This window comes from Chiroxiphia lanceolata, chromosome 3 (genome assembly GCF_009829145.1).
Source record: "Chiroxiphia lanceolata isolate bChiLan1 chromosome 3, bChiLan1.pri, whole genome shotgun sequence".
NCBI classification, from domain to species: domain Eukaryota; kingdom Metazoa; phylum Chordata; class Aves; order Passeriformes; family Pipridae; genus Chiroxiphia; species Chiroxiphia lanceolata.
Genome location: NC_045639.1, coordinates 40669182 through 40691434, shown reverse-complemented (window position 1 = coordinate 40691434; position 22253 = coordinate 40669182). Strand labels below are relative to the sequence as shown.

The 22253-nt window shown below is 39.2% G+C and overlaps 1 protein-coding gene across 1 annotated transcript in view; it reads left to right on the top strand.

Annotated features, from left to right (window-relative positions):
• The window catches only part of KCNK1 (potassium two pore domain channel subfamily K member 1), a 34147-nt gene extending 17118 nt beyond the window's left edge, over positions 1–17029 (top strand). Inside the window, exons 2-3 of the mRNA XM_032683980.1 lie at positions 10348–10743; positions 14267–17029. Of these exons, the coding sequence (XP_032539871.1) occupies positions 10348–10743; positions 14267–14526 (656 nt within the window). The 3' untranslated portion in view covers positions 14527–17029. The remainder of the gene's footprint in view (positions 1–10347; positions 10744–14266) is intronic.
• Positions 17030–22253: the final 5224 nt, after the last annotated feature.

Here is a 22253-nt window from a genome sequence, read left to right as displayed (position 1 = left end):
TCCTGGCTGAATTCTCAGAGGAGCCCTCAGGAAGTCTCACCTTTCTTTTGATGTGTTGGCTGGGTTTTATTCAACAGACTTTAGTAACTTTTACTTTTTTTCTCTCCATTGCAAAATGAATCTGAGATAATAGAAAATAACTGTAGAAACAAGAGAAAAGTTTCTTTATTTATGCTAAATCTTTGCTAGAAGCAGATCTAAAGATGTGATGTTTGTGTTTTGGATAGGTATTTCTAGAAATGTGCTGTTATTGAGAGGTCTGTGGGGGAAGAAATAGCCTAACACCAGATGGGTTCTGGTTTGATTGCCGTTTAACCCTTATAGGATCTTAAATCCAGGATGACAGTAAGAGGAACCAATTTCTAGTGTAAAAACTTTGGGGTTTAAAAAAAACCCCAAAGTACTGTTAGCTTTTAAAAAACAATGAACCCGAACGGCAAACCAGAAATTCACGCGTATCTTTTGAATATCATCTGTGATAGAAGTAAAGCCTGAATGCTTTGCCACAGAGGTTTAGCAGACCTCTGCCTGCTGAAATCACTCCTTAAGCACACTGAGGACAGGAAATCTTTAATGACACGTCATTTCAAAAAACATGACTGAAGTTGTCAGGGCTCTGTGGGATTATGGGTCCAACTCTCAAGAACTGCATGTCAGGCTGAAAGTTTAGCCTGTCGCAACCAAAAGGAGTTTCTCAATGGACAGTCTGGTAGGAGCTGTGTAGCTTACAGGCAGACTTTGAGAAATCTGCTCTTGCAGGATAAGTGGGAAAGCTTATTCTCCATCTGAGTGCCTGGAGAACCCAAGCGATTCCTGAGGAGAGCATGTCCTTTCTAGAGGCATATTTACTAGCCCTGGGATGGAGTATGTGCCTCACCTAGAGTCCTGCCACCCCGTCTAACACGTGTGCTTTCATGTAGACTATGCTGAAAGGGTCTGACAGTACCCTTGGGTTGATAATACCTGTCTTACTCATACATAATGTATCCAGGCAGGATTAGCAAGATCTGGTGTCGGGCAGTGGCATGAAAGAATGCTATCGTTTTGCAGTTAAAGTTACTATCTTTTGAGCTGTATTTCTCTCTGGTACTTTTGTTGAGAAGAGATAATACTGCACCAAACACTAATAATCATCTCAGATGTGGAAGGGGCATACTAATTTCTGTACTTAATATTTTATCTGCATCTGGTTCCTGTGCAGTGGATTCTGTCTACTGTTTTGCTGCTCTAGTAATCAGTCCTTCCTTATACACACCCCCACACCCCTCCCCGGATCTCAACTGCTGATACGGGAATGACTTCATCATTAGCATCACTGTTATAGGGTTGTAATGTTTTTCACTTAAGTTCATTACATAGTTACTGTGGGTAAATACTGTCAAAACCAGCAGTCTCTGTAAATAGACAAAATGTTACTGCTTGCTGCCATTCTGTATGCCCATCAGAGTGTAGCCTCTGCCTCTGATGTGCCTTGCCTTGCTTGATGGTGTAAGCAATACATGGATGATCTTTGTGATGGGAGGTAGTGTAGAATAAATAATATGGGGAGCTGTGCAGTTAGGCCACTCTGGCTGAGCTCTGCAAGTGGAGGAGCTGATACCAGAGAAGCGCTGCTGACTTCAACTTCGAACTCTGAAGGCAGCTGAAGTCTGCCAGATTTCTTGGCCCTGTAGTAGTGTAGCCCTCAGATCAAGAGTGCACTGCAGATCATTCCCACTTCCCACATTGGTTCACACTTGTGGAGCATACAGACTAGGCTTCTCTTCAATTAAACAACTTGAAGCAGGCACTCCTGGAGGGCAATGAAGGGTACCTCAGATATTACTGGGCATCCAGTCTTTGTGAACAGAGTAGAGCAAATCTGAAGCAAACCCTGGCTTCCGTAAATGTAATGGTGAATTTAGGTCCATGTACCAAGTATTCCGCTCTATGGATCAACTTTTACTGTGCTGTAATACTAATGTAAACAAGGTGACCATGCAATTCTTTTTATTCCATTTTTTTTTCTGTGGCTATACGCTACATTCCAATGGTCAAAATAATTGATTCTGGGCAAGAATTGGCAGATACTTGATTCTTTAAGTAATACGATCAAATATTGCTTTTTTCATTATATTCAGATAAGATTTTTAGAATAAGATCTCAGCTCTTGTTTGAACTATTTTCATGTTTTAAAGAACTAGTTCTGCTGACAGGCCAAATGCAAAAACATTTTCTTCATTGTGACATCATGTAATTTCTCCTATTACCTCTGTGGTGTGTAAAGGGTATCAAAAATGATCATGTGTTGAATAGAAAATTACCATCTATAAATATGTAATCTCCAGGGGTCCCCCTGCACTGACCACATCTTTTCTCTTGCTGATTGAAATGACAAGATACTTGTACTTTTTTATGTTTTCTCACTTGTATTTGATTGAAAAATGTTTTTAACATGCATTTTTATATTACTGTTTGGAGATCATGAGAGCAGCTAACTCGCGGTTGGAGTGAAGCAAAGCTATTTTTCATCAGTCTTCAAGAATGTGGGATTTTTTCTATTTTGAAAGTCATGGTTATATTTTAATCTCTACATGAGAGAAAAGTATAATAATTCATATGGAAGTATGTCAGAATTTGAAGAAAGAAATAAAAGGTTATTTTAATTCGTCCTAAATATTTAAGATGACAACAGTTTCTTCTGCTGCGTAATTGGTACAGAAAAAAAGTAGAGTTGGAAAGACATGCCCAGGCCACAATATTAATATTCCCACCTCCTATGCCTCATGTTTATATACAAAGGTGCACAGCAACCTGAATATAGTACAGGGTACAGAAATATCTCCCTGAACAGATAATTCTCCGGCATCATCAGCTAGGTTGGCACAAAGGCAACAACCATCTTCATGCATTTCCTAGCTGAGAAGAAAATATTCCTTGGAGATCATGGAAATGGGTTAATGGTAAATAATGAATAATATAAGGATTTCTGTGCCATAATTTTGCAATTATTAAATGTTTTTTGGGACTTGAGAGTTCCCAGGACTACTAAGCTGCAGAAGGGGGCAGTATGTAAAACTCTAGAAAAATGGAAATGGACTTATAATAGCAAAAGAAGATACAGGAGTTCTTATTATAAACAAATGGTACTGTAATTTTTCTCTAGTTAAGGAAATTAATAGATACGTAATGTATGGTTTTAATCTGATCCCACTTGCTTAACTCATTTGAAAAGACTTAATGCCCTTTCTGTTTTCCTTGCATAATTAATAGCCGAAGGAGAACCAGCAACGTGCACAGGCAGCAAAGAGGGCTAATGGTGTCCTGGGCTCCTTTAGCAATGTTGCCAGCAGGCTGAAGGAGATGATCTTTCCCTTCTGCTTAGCAGTGGTGAGCCACACCTGGAGTGCTGGATCCAGTTCTGTGCTCCCCAGTGCAAGAAAAAAAAAAACAAAAAAAAAGATACTGAGCGATTGGAGAGAGTCTGTCAAAGGGCTACTAAAATGATGAGGGAACTGGAGTGTCTCTCCTACTAGGTGTGGGAGAGACTGGGACTGTTGAGCTTGGAGACGAAAGGGCTTGGGGAGCTGATCAATGTATGTGGATACCTGAAAGGGTAGGTTAGGTAGTGATGTTGGAGGTGGCGTATGGGTGCTGTTGTGTTACACACTGCCCAGTGTCATATCATCCTTTTCCACTTTTCCATTCATGTTCACTGGCAGGCTTGTATTTTTTACTGAAATTGGACATTTTGAGGGAAAGGAAATATTTTTATTCCACGTTGGTAGCACAATAAGTATAAAATAACTGAAAATAATATAAACAATAGTGATAATTATTGTGGGATGTATAAAATACTTCCATATCAGTTTTAGTTTAGTTTTAAACATTTATGTATTAACTTCTAAATGCTTATTACATTTGTTTTAAAATAGTATATAAAAATATTTGTTAAATACTAAATTTTTAATGTATTTCCATGTGGGTAATTATTCTATTACTATAGAAGTGGTTTTCCACCAGAAGTACCACTCTGTGCAAAGGTGCCAGTCAGTAAGATCCTTTGCTGTCTTTTCATGTTGGACTCTTGGAAAAAGCATAGAGTTGGACTGGGCTTATTGCAGGAAAGGGGATGACTTTTCAGAGGACTAAGAACATGCTCAGTAGGAAGTTGGAAGCATTAATTGTCGTCCCAGTATATGTTGGGGTTATCTTTTTTTTATTAATAGTCACCATGTATTTTGAATGTGAATGTGTTACATGTCCATACATAGCTACACCCCCTTTCACACCAGTTATTTAAGCTGACCCAGAATATATAAGAACAGGAAAGGAACGAACATCAGTGTTTTGCCAGCACTGGTACAAATCCTTGGGCAGTTTAAAAAAATACCAAATATAAGACCAGAGAGTAAGCTGGCTTTTTCAGTGTATTCACACAAATATGAATAAAGTATGGAAGTATCCCTTGTCCTCATACAAACATTTCCCCGTTTAATTCATTAGCATCCCCTTTTCCCAACATCTGTGGATGCAGTTTCTAGCTTGGTTTCTTTGGAGAGGTGAAATATTGCTTCCTGTGCATGAACAGATGTGCCAGACTTCATATGCTTTGCAGGATATAAGTGTTCTGACATACAGCTATTCTGATAGAAATTGATTTTGAAACCGGTTTTGAACATAGAGGCCAATATAGTCACGCCTTGTTCCTTTGATTCTGATATTGCTGACAGTCAGCCAAATTACTCATACAACCTTATTACTAAACTGATTGTGTTAAAAGACATTTCAACCTTTCTTGGTGCAGCAGGTCACATTTGTGAGCTGATTGTATGAATCATATATGAAATATGCTGGTCCTTTCCAGGGCAACTCCAAACCTAGCTAGCAGAACATTGATTCTGAGGAATCAGTAGTCTTCAGCTTTGATATCTAATGGCAGCAGAGAACAGTCTCAGAAGAAATCAAAACCATGTACCGTTAGTAGATACATGTAAATCACTGTGTTGGAATCTCTTTGGGGTTTGTTTTTGTGTTCATTTGTTTGTTTGGTATTTTTAGAAGAAGCTCCTTGATTCTAGAAATTGGCAAAACAAAACAATTCTACTCTGAGAAGTGATTAGGCAAGAAATTGTTGCAGAGAAGATCTAAAACTCATGGTTAAATTAATTGTTCAAAGATGTTTTTACTACTTTTATTCTAGTGAGGTTTGAGGGATATAATATTATTGAAGAGAGCTGGTTCAGCACCATACTAAATCACCTCAGCTGGAAATTAAAACCCTTACTGGTGCTGAGTGAGAATTAATCTAATGAATATTTTCTTTAGTGTCAAAACTGGTTTAAGAGGTTTTTGCCACACCCTTAGACACCTTCCTAATTATGCTGGTGCAAGTCTTTAAGGGCTGCCTTGTAAGCTTTTATTAGTGAAATGAACTCGGTTTCAAACAAATCTCCTCCTCCTCACTTTCCCTCTTTTTTATTTTCTTTTTTTTCCCCTTTAAACACAGATCATCATCTTAGTTTACAGCACCTCATCCTCCTGCTTCCTCTGATGCACACAAAATCAGTTCCATTAACTCAACTGAGGAGGTAGCAAAATGTAGCATCCAAATGGATTTCCTCTGTCATAGTGGAAGTTTTCCTCCTCCTTTCTGCCATATAGGGTAGCTTATCTCAGTGTGGCTGAAAAGCTCAGATTTGTTTAGCAAAACTGTATTGATGAACTTTTCCACTGTGTGTAACAGTGAAATACATCCTGCTTCATAAAACCGAGTCTCAAGTATTTTTTCTGTTTCAAGGAAGAGCATAGCAGCAACCAAATTCTTTTACCACATGGATCTACCATCACCTGATATTTCCTTTTTTATCTTAGAAAATAGACCAGTTAGGAAAAAAGATGTTAAACATAGTGGAAAATGTGAAAGATTTATAAAAATTAAAGTCTAGAAATTATGTAAATATTATCATTGACCATCTTCATCATCATCATGTTCCAGTGAGTCATTCCAGTTATGCTTAGGGTGAATGAAATATTTTTGCATAACTCTAAAATACTTAGGACATGATTCACTTAATTTATTGGGGTATTTTGAGATTATGAGCCAATTTAAAGGGCTGACTTCTCTTCAAGGACACTGACTCAGACCAGCAAAGGGATGAGTACACCTGCCATGTTATGCCACCACATTGAGTTTGCATGTTATGCTTTTGCCATCTGAATGGGTGTGTTGGGGAGGACACTGGATGTGCTGAGAAGAACCCTTTCCACACCGTGAGAATCTCAATGGTTCTACATAGGGCATGGTGGTGTTGCAACAGGTCACCTGGGGCCAGAGGGAGCAGTGGCTTGACAAAACCTGTAGTAGAAGAGAGAGAAGAGCACCTGGCAGAAGGAAACAAGATGACACAAACCCATTAATTGATGGTTTAATTCATGAAGGGAGAGGAGTGAGCTTTGATGCTGTGGACAGTGGTGCCCATTCAGGGGACCAGCCCATTAGAGCAGGCATGGATAGCTGATGCCCTGGGAGCGTAACAGAGGGGCAAGAGAGAGGGGCAGTGCCGCAGCCTGGGTACACACCTGCCAGGCTTCATCACCATAGCCTGGGAGAGGCTGGCTGAGGGAAGCTTTCCGAGGGCTATGGCACCTCTGTTTGCCGGGTACTTGCCTCACCTGATGTCAGATCCAACATTGGAACATCTGTTCTTCAGGGCAGCCTCCGGGGACTTCTGTGTGGAAGTCTAGGCTGGGTTGTTACAACACAGAATTGCGGCACCACTGCACTCTGGCACTGAATGCTCAGTTCAGGGTCCTGAAAGACCTGTAAGGCAACCACTGCCTCTTAATATAGTGCAGAACCCATTAATGAGCTACAGGAGGGAATGAACTATGAAGAGACAAAAGAGAGATAATACACAACTGCTTAAATTTGTCAAAGCAGTATCTGAAAAGGATGAAAGGAGAAAACACCAAGTGCCAACAAGTGCCAAGCTAACACAGGATGGAAGAGTGGGGTGAAATGCTCATAGGCAATGCTGGCTTTGACATAGGCTGTTATGAGTTGGACGTTGTTGTAAGCTACTGAGAGACTCAGAAAAACAAAGTGTGATGGTACATAAAAATGGAGGGAGAAAATATATCTTACCTGGAATAAGTGATCAATTCCTTGTATTTATCTACAGAGTGATCTAACAGGAACAATTAGACACAGGTAAGACACAAGAGAAAATAACTAAAAGAGGAACTTGCACAGGAGGATAAAACCACTGAAGAGTATAGAAAAGTCATGACTGAGCCTGTTTAGAAAGATATAAGAGCAAAAGACCAACTTGAAGGACAGCACATGGAAAAATTTTTATTGAATGCATAATTGACTTGTATAATTCAGCACCAAGATAAATGTAAAAATATTTAAGTATTTTAAATGATTTCTAAAAATACACTTTTTTAGTATATGACAACATTCAAAATTACATCAGAACAGATAAAGACATTTTGTATATTTATATAAGTGTTTAATAGTAGAAATCCTTCAAGTCGTAAGAAAATAAATGACTTTTAACAAAAAAATCCCCATGTGTGAACAGAAATAAAACCCAACTGCCAACATCTTGTGGGGTTTTGCTCTTTGTATGATCAGTCAAATATTGTCTATCTCAAGACATTGAGCTTACATGGGTCATTGATCTTATTTCATTTGGCAAAATTGCCTGGTCTTGAATGTGTTCTTTTCTGTGATTCCTTTTTTTTGTAGGAACAGTACCTCTAAGCTATGAATAGACAATAGAAGAGATTATTTGTGGGTGATATCCTTTTATCACTGGTGTCACTGTAACAGTGCTTGGACAGGTTGTCTTAGGGTGTGGCTTTTCAAAGGCCAGTGCTTTTAAATGGGTGATTGTTATTTTGGTATTTGCATTATACAATACGAAAATACAGCATTCGATAAATCTTGTCTGTCTTCATAATCAGTAATACAGTTATAAGACATGCTACATGAGCCATTTAATTCTGGTCATCCATAGCAAGTGTCCTTGATGGAATCAAAAAATGTCTTCATAAGTAGTCCTCTTTTGGTGAGCATTCATTTTTCATAACAAAATAATACCTTAGGATAGCAATTGTAAAGCTTCTGATCGTGGTGGTTTCCACTGAGAAAGATGAGTGGACATACACATCTCCCTGAAGAGGGTACAGTACAAAGAAGCTACAAACAGGTGCAGGAGCAGAGATGGGAGGCAATAGAACACAAGTGTCTGAAAGCAGATATAGAGTATCTCCTGCCTCAGATCCATAATTTCCTCTCTTTTAAATTATAGCTGTGTTGGTTTGTTTTTTATTTTTTTGATTACTTTTGTACAGTGATGACTAAGATAATTGGCGTTGTTAGGAAAAGTCACATAAAAGCAATTGCATTCTGGGGAAAAATAGGAATCCTTTTCTTCCCAACTTGCCATAGCCTCATAAACTGAAACTGTTTTAGCTCAAGCTTTTCCATATAATCATTCTCAAGGAGTGACTCTGTTTCCTGAGTAGCAAGCAAACACAGATCACTCATCCGTTGTTTTTGGAAGATGTCATCTTACTACTGCTGGCTGAGAGGAGCATAAACTCTCTCCTCAGTCTAAAACTGTCAATGCTCTTTAGCATTATAGTTCCTGTATAGTTAAATGTGGGAACCTGGAACTTGCAAGGGACTTTCTGCATCTGCGAGCTCAATTTCTGCTTGTCATGTATAGCTTTGTGATATTGCGACATCCATAAGGTTACCAAGCTTCGTTGGGCTCCACTTTAACATAGCTGGTTTTTTTTCCCAGTACTGGAAGTGTATGGCTGCTCCAAAGCTGTTCTCTGAAGCTTAAAAACCTTTTTCTAATTTCTAGACTAAATTTATTCATGTTACATCAAAGCTATTTGTTTGTGTGGCACTATTACTCTTCTTAATCTAAAGAATTTCTTTTCCTTCGGTAGTACTTGTATGCTGATGCGTTAACAGGGAGATACTCTTACTTTTCAACCTACATTCAGTTGTTCCGAGCAAGTCAACCACTTTTATCTTCCTCTCATAAAATAGTCTCTATTCCTTGATGGTTTCAGTAACCTTTCTCTGCTCTTCTTCCAATGTGCATTTGTTCTTTAAGCATGGATATACAGAACCCTCGTGGAACGTCTGCCCAGTCTAGTGCTGCTCTGGGCAGACTGGAGAAGTGCAGAGTGAGCCCAATTCAGAAATCAGAAGTAGCATAGTCCTGTATGCACTAGCGTCTGCCTGGACTGCTCAGGACAGCCAGTAGCTCTGGAAAATGCCTTGTTGTACAGCACTAATGTAACCCAAGTGAGCTAGCTGATTCGGGGATGCAGAATTGCGAGGGCCTGTCTGCACTTCCTTGGTTTGATATCAGTGTAAAGGTTGCCCACACTAGATTTCAAGAGCTTTCCTCTTCCTTGCTGCAATGAAAACAAAATACTCATTTTTTTTGTTGTTGGCAAACAGAAGAAAGCATTCTTGTTTTATGCTGGATTTACTGTTCTTTTCTGTTCCTATGATTTACATTTAGAACCAAGCTGTCTGTCAGAGTGTGCTTTGGCAGTGTACTTCCTTGCACTGGGTTCAAGTGTAATTGCATGTATTTGTGGCATTGAAATTGCTGGCCCTCATCAGGCTGTACACTGGTGGATACACTCCTGTACTCTGAACACATCACTATTGATACTTCCAGTGTGTAAATGGTGAGGCAAAAATCCAGCCACAGTGGATAGATCCTAGGAGTTTTGCTGTGAAAATGTTTATTCTGCTTTTAGATATCTTTGGTGGATTATAATGTGTGGAAGAATGGAAGTAGAAAGCATGGAATGTTGATTACAGTACTTCTATGTAATTTAATTGATTTTCACAAAAGGTGTTGAAGTGTGTTACTACAAAGTAGATGTAGGAACATTTTTCTGAAGTATGTATTATTCTAATTCACAGTGTGGATAGAAGAAGTTACATCACTTTGTAAATGAAAAGGTCAGCAGGAAAACCCAGATAAAATAGAAATTTTCTGGCATAAGCTCCTGCTCCTGACTAGGCATTTCTTCATTCTCCAAAATAAACATTTATACAATGATGTTCACAATTTTGAAATATAAAAATATTTGGGTTTACTTAGTTATGGCTGAGGCTTACGTAGCTTAATGAAGCTTACTGAGGCTTTGTTTGCCTGCTTAAAACAGACCTTTGAGCAGCATTTGTCAATAATAGCAGAATTCAGAATTAGCAACAGTGCAGTGAAGCTTATTTTTCTCACTCAATATAGCCATTATCAAATTGATACATGAGCTCCTACCTTGAACTCAACCTATGCCCTCTCTGCTTTGTTTCAGGTTATGGACACACAGTGCCTTTATCTGATGGAGGAAAGGCCTTCTGCATCATCTACTCAGTCATCGGGATCCCATTTACACTGCTGTTCCTGACAGCAGTGGTGCAGCGCATCATAGTCTATGTCACCAGGCGGCCTGTACTGTATTTCCACATTCGCTGGGGCTTCTCCAAGCAGATCGTTGCAATCATCCATGCTATGGTCCTTGGGTTCATCACTGTCTCCTGCTTCTTCTTAATCCCAGCAGCAATATTTTCGGTCCTGGAAGATGACTGGAATTTTTTGGAATCTTTTTATTTTTGTTTCATTTCCCTGAGCACCATTGGCCTCGGTGACTATGTGCCGGGAGAAGGCTACAATCAAAAATTCCGAGAGCTGTATAAAATTGGAATTACGTGTAAGTGTCAAACTAACTAGCTAAGTAGAAGGCATTTTAAATTAAAAAAAACCAAAACCAACAACAATCACACTGTTGCCCACAAACTGGGTATAAAAGAACTCTCTAAGATTCTTCGTGAGTATTAGAGAGCAGCATTCTTTTATTTACAATGTTGGATGCATGAGGAAATGGGATCCTCCAAAAATCGTGCATGCCAAGTTACAAAAGCTTCATATCTTTATTTAGCTATCTAATGAATAATTCATGGATTCCACAGATCTGTCCTTCCCATTTCCCAAAATTGTTCCTCGCCTTGACATGCCTCCCATTTTGATTTGGTGGTCCCTTAGGGTGGTCCTTCACAACCCTCTGTTGGTCATTCTGCAGTTTTCCTCACACTGTCCTTTACTCTTGCTTTTGGCACATCATCATGCCCTTTAAAACAGTGTCCATGCCTTTTGGAACAGTGTCCAACCAAAAGGGCAGTTTTGACTAGTTTGTTAGCTTTAAGTTCCTTTTATCAGTTCTACTTTAGAGAATAAAAGACACTCTCTGTCTTTTGAGAAATTCCTGTCTGTTGAGAAACTCCTGACCTTTACATAGCTTAAGCTGCACTGATAAGCTATAGTCTTAAGTTGCACAGTTCTATATGGCTACAAGACTTTCCTTCTCCATCCTGTGGATAGTGAGTGTTCTGTAAGTTGTCGGTTAGCAAACTAGCATTAATTTAGGTAGTTCTATAAGGAGGAAACTTTTAAGTAAGGTTAGTTTTCTTGGTTAAGAAAAAAAAGCTAAAACAAGAATCCCATTATGCTAACCATAACTACTTACTTTCTTATTAATAGTAGGAAAAAAAAGCTCACATTACTGTTACATGAATGGTTTAAGAGCATCTTGGGCTAAGATTTCAGTGCATCATAGAGCCAAGAAGATGATCTGTGTAACCAAAGGTCATCTCATAAGGTGATATGACAGGTGGACAGAAATGAATCAAGGAGCAGTGGGAAATGAGGCAGAATAACAAAGTTTTTGACTCCAGTTGTAACAGAAGGTAGTTGAAGCTGACCAACTGTCAAAGACAGACAAGTAAACTGAGATGATAGCGAAGTGAGACCATAAATGTTAAATTTAAATTGTTTCATTATATGTGACACAGAAGAGGTCACAGTGATCAGTGATTCTAAGAAAGTGAAGCTAAGGAAATTATCTTTATGTAGGTATTCTGAGTAAATGTGTGCTGATGGCAATATTTTCCAGTGACAGTGTTTTGAAGCATTCCATTTCAGAAACAGCTTCAGTCTGAGCAGTCCTTGGATCATCAGACACACAAGTTAAAAAATCTGAAGCCGAAACAAACCTTTCCTGTCAGGTCCATTTCCTAGGCCAGTATGCATTTGACTGTGCTTCTGTGCCTAATCCAGCAATAGTAATGCAGGCAAAGTGTCTGTTGACTTGTTCTTTTTGTGTTATACAAAGAAAAATTGGACCTTGAATTTTCATTCCTTGAAGCAGGGCATTGAACTAGCCAACAGAACACTTTCTTTTATTCTCCTGCCAGGCCTGTTGGCATTGCAGGAGATTTTTCCTTTACCCATTGTATTTGTCTTACGAGTGGTAGCTTCTAATTATTAACTTGCTGATCTGCAGGGTTGATTTGGGGGTGCTAGTTGATGAAGTGAATGGAAAGTCACACATAGCGAAGGCCTTGTTACAGTCCAAGCTATTCTGAAAATTCAAAATCAGTAGAAAACATTATGGCTCAGATTATCCTTTTTCAAACTTTAAAACAATTAGGAAATAAATTGCAGGAAATACTAAAAGGAAAAAGTAGTTTTTAGGCAAAGTGATGACCTTAGAATATTTAATTTCAATAGGTTTTGAGTTTGTACCTTTTAAATTATTCTTCTTCCTCTCATATGAACAATTCAAGGAACCAAATAAAATGTTTTCTCTTGCTGAACTTCAATTTTCTTCCAGGTGTTTAAGAGTTCTACATCAGAAAATGCTTAGTAGTACTATAGGCTTTTCAAGAATTTTTAAGAGAACACCAGTCCTTTCTAAATCAACTGGCAATCAACGGGACTGAGTTTCAGAGATAATTACAAATTCTCAGTGTAGATTTATAGATGCCTTTTAATTGGCATAGCTTTGTCACTTCTTCCTTGTGTTAATGCATAGTTCCCATTTGATATATGATATAAAGCTTAAAAACAATTCATAAATTTTAGCTGTAGTGCTGATTTAGGTCAGTATTTGGTATTGCAGTATTGATTTAATAGTACTCCTGGAAGGAAAAGGAGAGTGTTATTGCCAGTAAATAATCTGTAACTGCAGGTGAAATATTTATAGAACAGTGACCATATGTAGATTATAATCATTAGTCTGTACTGATCTTTCAGCACATTTAATGTTCAGCCTTTGGATGAACATGTTATATGAATAGTTATACACTTACCTTCTGCTTGATTTACTTCATTGAAATGATAAAATAATCAAGTAGTCATGCTCCTCATTAAATGTAATGATTAATAATAGGTATCTAATGAAATACTGAGATTATGCTCATTATATAAATGCTCATTATAACAGCTTCCTTTAAATTTTAGACGCATATGTTTGGAGAAGAAAGAAAAAATAGAGCACTGTGTTCTGCTTATCATAGGAAGTTCCATTTCCAAACGTCTCAGTTATCAGAGCTGACTATTACCTTTCAGAATCAGAGTCAGTCAGTACATAGCTAAAGTCATCAGTAATATAATTTAAGTAACACTTCCAAGTTTAGGTAGTTTATATATGTTAGAAAAACATTCAAATAACCTTCAAGGTGTCATCAAATATAGCAACTTTGTCAGGTTTTTAAAATTCCAGGAGCAATTTTACAGTAATTTTTCATTTTGATTTTATTGGGTTTGTACACATTTCTAGTTGTTTGGTTTTTCCAGTCATTTCAGGGTGTTGGACGTCTTATAATTTTAAAGGAAAATAGTTCAAAAGTTTTCATGCAATACAAGTGATTTGTCCTGCTAAACAGGTACAAATTACCGTAATTACCTGCTGTCTTTTTACCAACAAATTACTATAATTAGCTGCTGTATTTTTACTTCTACTTGTAACATATAGGAATATTGAGGGAAAAATTTCATTTTGGTCTTTTGATCAAAATGTTTTGTAGGGGACTTAATCGTGAAGGTCATAAGTGGGGGAGTGTGCATGTTGTAAATTTTCATATTCTGTTTCATTTAATAGCTTTACATTTTTAGCTGTACAAATAGCTGTACATTTTTCTTCTGTACAGTTGTAACAGAACTGAAGCCACTAGCATTGCTTTTTCAGATTATGTGTGATCTTGTTCCTTGTGGAATGAAAAAAGAAAAAAAAAAAAAGGATGTGACAGTCCAAAGCTCGGAAACTGTGTCATAAAGAAAATTAACATACTAGTCAGAGATGATAGGGGTGAGAAAAGTTACAGGATTAAAACTGTTCCAGTTCCAACTTAGTTTGCTAATAATTAAACCACTTTTTTTTTTTCTTTTGTACTCAGGTTATCTGTTGATGGGCCTAATTGCAATGTTGGTGGTTCTTGAGACTTTCTGTGAACTCCATGAGCTCAAAAAGTTTAGAAAGTTGTTTTATGTGAAGAAGGACAAGGAAGAGGACCAAGTGCATATAATGGAACATGACCAGCTCTCCTTCTCTTCCATCTCAGACCAAGCAGCCTCCATGAAGGACGATCAGAAGGCAAACGAGCCTTTTGTGAATTCCCAGTCCCCAACTTCCAATGACAGCTCTCTAAACAATTAATACAGGAGTATATCCATACCATTGTTTTGGTGCATTTATGCTACTTACCATAAGAAATAGAAAGCCCCTTTTTTTTTTTTTCTGAAAATATAAAAGCTGGAAGACTGTGCTATTTTAACAAGGATTTATCACTTCTGACTAGAAAAGACTTTTGGGGAAAATGTGGGAGCTACCCGGGAAAAAGCAAAAAATGTAGGATGTGGCTGGGAACATTAGGCCATTTTGCCAGAGGGATAGGGAATTAGTTGTACCACTTTCAGAGATGCCAGAGAGAAAGGCTTGCACAAGCTGAACATCTTTAGGAAAAGTAGGCCTTCACTGACATCCAATTCATTGAGTTGCATGCCTCATTTTCCAGCTAGGTGACAGCAATATTGGGATATGCACTTTTGATTGTCAGAGGTGTAGTCACAGATTTAATACAATAGCTAGCATCTTCATCTGGAAAACATTTTCAGAGCAATATCTACAGATCTGCTGAAGGGGGGAATATCTAGATCATCCCTCTGTTATTACCCAGTAACTTACAGGTGCAAATAATAATTCTAGGAATGAAAAAACAAGACTGTGGTCCCTCCTTTACCCATGCCATTTGCATTTAAATTTCCTGCTTCCTTGAAAGGTCATCTGATCACCAAAAGAGAGTGTGCCTTCAGTCTTCCATGCTATTTGTTTTCTTTTCTGAGGGATAGCAAAAGCAATTCAAAAGTTCTGGGTGAAATGGGCTTGTAGGCAAGGAAGGCGGCTGCAATTCAGGCCTCTGAAATGGTCAGGAGTGAGTTTTGAGCTACATGGAATGGAATGGAAAAGAGCATATGCCATGGCTGGCATAGTCATGTGCTTATGGCATTCTCCTAGTGGATGGTTGAAATCTGTTGAGCAGAAGAAGGGCTGGGTGATGTTTCTTCCACCATACAACCCAGTGTGTGCTCTCTATTGGTAGGTGTGGAGGAACAGAAATAGGATCACCTTTGAACATAACTCCTATTTCTTCTTTTGTTTTTCTAACTAGTACTCAGACCACTTTGGAGGAGAAGGGAATGTTTCAGGGCAAAACAATTTTTCAGTTTTTCATATGGCAAGAAAAAAAGAAAAATTTGGTTCAGATGGAACCGATGGAACCGAAATATTTTCCCCTTGGGAAAAGTCAGTAAAAAGTCAAGATCCTGCTCAACTTCTGAAGCTGGAACCTCTTTGGCTGTAACAAGAGAGGTGTTTTGGTCCAGCTACCAGTCACTGTGCTGAATGCAGGGACCTCAGCAGTGAATTTCAGTGAGCATGAAATGAGACTTATGGGTTGTAGTACTTTCTCTTCTGGCCTTAAAAATCTTACGATATGGGAATCTTGATAATGCTTTGCAATGAACAAAAGATCTGGAGGACAAATAGCCATATTAGGACAGCCTCCCACATAGAAACAGTGTAGAGGAGAGCCTTTTTCCTGCAGTGCAAGCATGCCAGATTGCCTGTAATTTGGCTTTTAGTGTTTAGAACTGAATAATATTTTACTGTAAAAGAAAAAAATGCAGTGTGTCTAGATTTAGCGCACATGGGAAAAATACTTGAAAGTAAATAACCCAAAATATACTGTGTTTGAGCTTAATTATAGCTAGCATCAAACAGATTTTTATATCTTTACTGGAAAAACTTACTTTAAGGTTAAATCAGCTGAAAGTCTTCAATTAAAATTTATATTTATAGAAAATCGAAGCTAAAGGTTTTGGTTGTTTTGAGTTTTATAGATTAGGTGAGAGCATATTGTGTTTGCATGTTCCCAGGAAAGTGGCTATTTTTATACTGCTTAAGTTAACACAGTTCTATTTATAATGAATGTTAAACAATATATATGTACATATATACATAAATATATTTATATACTGTACATATATCATAAATCACCAGAGTTTAACACACTTAGGAATGGCATATTTTTTCCCTAGTCTTCTCTTTATACAGTCAATATTTGAAAACTATGGCATTAAAATGACACTGACATAAAATTGAGAGTACTGTACTACAAGAAACATTTATAGTGGGTTTTTTTCAGTGGACTCTTATTGATTGTTTTCAGTACCTTAAAATTCAAGATTTCTTTCAATTTCCATGTAACGTTAAGTTCTAAGGGATATACACAGATGTTAAATGATATATAAAGTCAATTTTGCAGCGTGTACACAATTGCAAAATGTAGACACGTGAAAAGAAAGCACAAAATTCAAAGCAGAAGCGATAAACTAAGCAGTATACTGTGATGCAGGTGAGTATTTGTTCTTTTAAATAAAGTCTGGCTTTTGCCTACCTGCACAATAAAGTGGGAGTGTTTTCTTTAGTGGTGTGTGTGCGTGCACATACGTTGCAGAAATCCTGTCTGCATTTGTGCATCGTTTAGTTAACTTTCCTCAGCTCAAGAAGGGACTATTAATTTCAGAGTGTGTTACATTAACCTTGATATTAATTGTGGCTTAGCGATGTGCTGGTTATTACTATTAAAAAAAAGCAATTCAAGGTCTGTTTGTTTTTGTTTTGGATGCTGACTGAATATAGCAAATAAAAAATAGTGACATAGCATTTATCATGTCCTTATGAGCTAACTGCTCCAATATTTGAGGAGGTCTGAAAAACTGTCATTGCAGGTTATCAGTACCACTGATGAAAATAATGGCCTTCGTTTCCTGCAGCTTTACATCTTCGGGTGAAACCAACACATAAGATCAGAAGAGTTAAAACTGGAATTCATAAGTTCTGGATTACAGTAAATGTTTGTCTAGCACAGTATTTTGTCTCTGGCAACGTCTGGGAGCCAACATGTGAACTTGTGTAAGGAGAAGACAGGCGTGTAGCAACAGTTCCTCAGAGTCTTGTGCTGCTCCCAGCAGTGTGCAGTTCTGGATCTATGGCAGTATCTAGGAGGCATGGACAGCCAATATAGGTATGGTGTGTGGGAGACATGCTGCACTGATGTGTGTGCTCTCCACTTTGGTCAGTAAGAGGCTGTTCTGCACAGAACCAAATGGAGATTTACCTGTTATTTCCCACAAAGCAGTTTCAGGTTAAGTGCTTTGCAGTAAACCCGTCTCTGCATGGGATGGGCCCTTGAAAAAGGGACGAAAGGCAGTGGAAGGCTTTTTGTGTGCTGTAACTTGGACAGTGCTGTCCTCCAGGTAGATAGGAACTTGCAGAGAACTTGTTTGCTAATGCCAAATCTTGCATCTCCACATTACAATTCGTTTTGTAAATAGTAGTCAGAAATGTACCAAGATGAACCATAAGTTGCTAAAAATACTACTGCCTTTATGTTAGTCCATTGTTATTCATTCTTCTAGATATATAACAGGAAGCAGTGTTATTCCAGATATGCACCAGTACAAAAGAATGGGGCTTCTCTTCTTCGCATGAGTAACTGTCATTGTTGTAGCATGTATCAAAAAGCTTATGGATAGCAAAAAAAAAAAAAAGTATCTTCATGTTGCTTGTTTCAAACAGAAACTGTAATTTTTGAAATCCTGGAGACTAGTTCTGCAAAGTCGCATGCTTGCTTAATGCATATTAGGTACTTAATCTGTGTCCTTTTTAATGACTACAGTGTTAGTTTCATCCCTTCCTAAGTTACCATTCTACATGCTTTTTATCACAGATTTCTTATCACAATTATCTTCAAGGGTCATCATGTTGCCACTGATTATGAGGGCTGTGATGCAGTTATTTTGCTGGTGATGATGCAGGTTTGTCAGAACAATTACCTTACCTGATAAGGATAGGACCTCACGTGTGTCAGCTGGGGCCAAATGACGTTGTGGCTGGGAGCAGGTGCATTGGCTGACAGCCAGCGTCAGGAAAAAATCGTCCTGGCAAACTGCTAAGTGACCACACAGTTTTGCCAGGCTTCACTGCCTGTCACTAGGAATTAGAGGAAGGAAGAGCAAGGACACTGCCAAAAGTCATCTAAAATGGAGTTTAATGGAAGTAGCTTTTTCACCTTTTGTCTATAGTCTGCAGCTCTCTGTTACTTTAGTTGCACCATATATCGTGTGAATCAGGAAAATGGTGTGGCATTTCCCCACTGTAGATAGTCCCTGAGCTCCTGCAAGCTCCTAGTAGGCTCCTGCTTGTTATCATAAGTTTTCCTGTATCAAGTTTACTGAGTGTTCAGACCTATGAGCAAGAGTGTAGGTCAGTGTCACAAGGGTAAATGTGGCTCAAGCCCCTGGCCCTGGGTCTGTCTTCCTTCTTAATTTCCAGGCTGAATGGAAAGAGAAGAGTGAACTCTCTACCTTAAAAAGTGAGAAACATACTCTTCTGCGAGGCTCAAAGCTCCCAGAATTCATTTGGTGCTAATCCCAGAGGTCTTGCAGTCTTGTGTGTACTGTACATATATGCAAGTATCTAGAGGAGCACATAGAGCTGTGATTTCTTTTCTCTGTGCCTAATTTTTTGAGACTGGTGGACGCTTTCGACCTTCTGAGTTTATCTTCCCCGCAATATTCTCTGACTGTCCTTAAGCACTCTCTCGTACCTAGCCGGGCCATTTCATTAGGCGGCAAGGTGAGATTAAGAGAGTAGAAGGAATTTACCGTCTGCCCTAAGGACTGATGATGGGACTAGGTGAGGGGACAGGCAATCCGTGGGAAAGCCCCATTCCTGCCCATTAACTTTAGCTGCAGCTACCACTAAGAATACCACTTTATTTCTAAAACCAATTCCAATGTCTGGTATATAAGGACTGTATGATTCACTTGTCTGCACTCTCTACGTCAGCCAAGGTTCATGCTGCTAGTAATGTAATGACTATAAAAACTAATATCTCATCTAGAAGAATTAAATGGTTTTATTTTTCTTTTTAAGTGCATTGCTGCTGGGCTTATAAGCATTAGTCTGATTTTATTCTGGCCTGCAATGCCATTTTATTCTGCAACTGTAAAGCTTCCATCTCAGGCACACATGAGCAAAAATTAATTGGAATGCCTGCATAAACAGAAGATGGCAAACTGTAGTATCAATTTAGATAGGAATTAGCAAATCCCAATTCTGCACTCTTGGGCTAGGTTCCTGATTATGGGCAAAGATCTGATAAATTTGTGTAGTGATTGCAAGCTGTGATTTGAAGAATGCTTTCTGAACAGAGATGCAAAATATATTGATGCTGGTAACAAAGTATATCACCACCTTTAGGACAAAGTCCCGCAAATGTTTTAATGGGCTACTTTTGCAGATTAACACTATTTCCATGGGGCAGTAAGTCTTTGTTTGAAATTTAGTATGCAAAAATTAAAATCCACACTTCATTTAACTCAAATTCCTGCTGCACATTCAGCAAAGAGAAAAATCAATATGAAAGACTGATTGATCAGACCCCTCGTTCCTGGGAGCTCGACCTGGTACTGCTGACCCCTGCTGAGAGCTGAGAATACTCCGTGGCTTTCCTGACCCATACGAGCGTGAAGGCAGGCAGTCTTTGCCCCAGGAAGGCTTGCAAGCAACATCCCCACCTCGAGAAGATGGAGTGATGAGGGGAGAGCAGCCTTAATGGGACACAAGAAGGTAGACCACAGCTGCTCTGTGACCAAAGGTATACAGCAAAGATGTTCACCCCTCCAGTGAAGGGGGTACATGGTGAGTACTTGGAGAGGGCAGGGGCAAGTCAGCCTGCTCCAGGCACTGGAAAGGAGCCTGCACACAAGGCAATGTGCAGAAAGGAGTAAAATAATTTGATAGAAGGATTCTCAAAGAGGAGATGTTGCTTTTTTGGAGTTACTTAACTTTTAATCTTCCACACTGAGGTGTGGGAAGCTTTGAAGTACACTGCAAAGAGACAGAGAGAAGTAGGAACTAGTCAATCTGTTAAAATTGGCAAGTGTGGAGGGAAAAGTTTCATTTCTGCATTTTAAAGGCAGAAATGGCCCTTGTGGTGCTCTTCCCTGACATCTTACAGGAACAAAGACATATTTGCAGTAGCTGTATTAGAACAGATCAGATTTCTAAGTCTGACAGAAACTGTGTCCCAGCTCTCATTCTCTGTCCCTGATGCTAATTACCAGGTAAAAATTTCCTGTTTCTTTTGGCTAGCTACACAATTTCTAATTAATTGTTCCAAAAGCAGCATTTCTATAGGACTTTGTTATGTTTTTGTCTGCTAGGTGACAGACCACATTACGTTAGCTACCAGCTTGCCCTGAGAAGAAGAGCATCCCTCAATGTCCCCTTTAGTAGGTAAAGCATACCAAGCTCTTCTGGGTGCTGAACACAAATGTCTTGACAAAAGCTCAGCTCATTCCTGGTTCAGCATGCATTTTTCAGTGGAGCACTGAAACCAGGGTGCCATATTGCTGCCAGTACTCATGGTGGTAGCTCTACAGTGGGGCTGGGCTGTGGCCAGGGAGTAAAAAGGGAAGATGGCATTAGCCACCGTTGTTCCTACCACCATGCTTTCCAGCTCTTTGGGGACCCCCAGGTTTCCCTTCATCCCTCTCCTCACCCAGCCCCTGTAGGGCACAGCTGGTTCTTGTCCCTACCCCAGCTACCCTGGGGGAGATGCATGGGGACAGGAGAGGCTGTGACAGCACCAAGTCTTCTCTGCCCTACATGGTCCTAAGTGAAACAGAGACATTGATTTTTAACGTAACCTGCTGCACCCTACAAGAGCCAGGAGCTTTGTAAGCCCCTCCTAGCCCATCTGCCCAGCCTCCTGGGTGGAAGTTGTTTGCCTCTTGTGTTGAGCCTCAGGATGCAAGAGGTTGTCAGAGCCCAGAGAAACATGGGCAGAACTGCTAGAAGCATCAATCGCACATTTATTTCAGACAATCTCAAAGCACTAATTTTAAGCAATAGGGGTAGCTCATCAATCCTCCTGCTCTCGTGGCAGTGCCTCAGGCATCAACAAGGTGCTGAGCATACATCTGAATGTATAAATGCTCCCTTGAAGCACCTTGCAGGGAGGGCATTGCACAGAGAGGGGAGGTGTATTTTTATTAACTTCAGAGTACAGCTCAAAAAAGATCTGATATTAGCCAGAGCTGCTCTAGGGCTGTAGCATCCCTCTGTGATAGACAGTGGCCCTGTGGTGTGCAATGGGGACACCTGTGCTGTGACTCCCTTAGTGAGGTCTGGTTGTGATTAAAATACAACCGAGGCTGCAATTTCCTATTAGAGATGAGGCAAGAGACCTAACTCCAAGATACTGAGGTGATTAAGGCACCGAGGCCCCACCTCTAAATAATCCAAAACCATGTGAATATCTGCCAAGCTACTGGTAATCTTGATGGTGAAAGTGTTGCTACCTCAATCTTCTCACAAAGGAGGCTAATAAGGGTAGTGGATTTTTCTTTGCAAGTCATGCATTGAAACATAAACTAATCTCAACACAACAATAGTTTTTTGAAAAGTTTTAGTCCTGAATGCCCTTAGATGTGAGTTTGGTGACTAAATAATGTATTGATCTGTATGAGGACAGGACTGACACTAAATGCTTGAACAAAAATAGAACCCCTGGGCAAGTGTTACCCAGGACTTTCTTTCCCAGCTGCAAAATGTAAGCCTGGGTGAAACTTCCAGAGATAGTAGCCAGAGCAGAAAAGCAGGAATAAATGGAAAGCACTAACCCCAGTTCAGAAAGGCCCCAGGAAGGTAATTTTGCTGCATTCCAAGAAACAGAGGAATGTGTATGCACCAAACTGACTGAGAGGGATAGCTAATACAACCATTTACTTCTGCTATTTTTCTACCTTTTTATC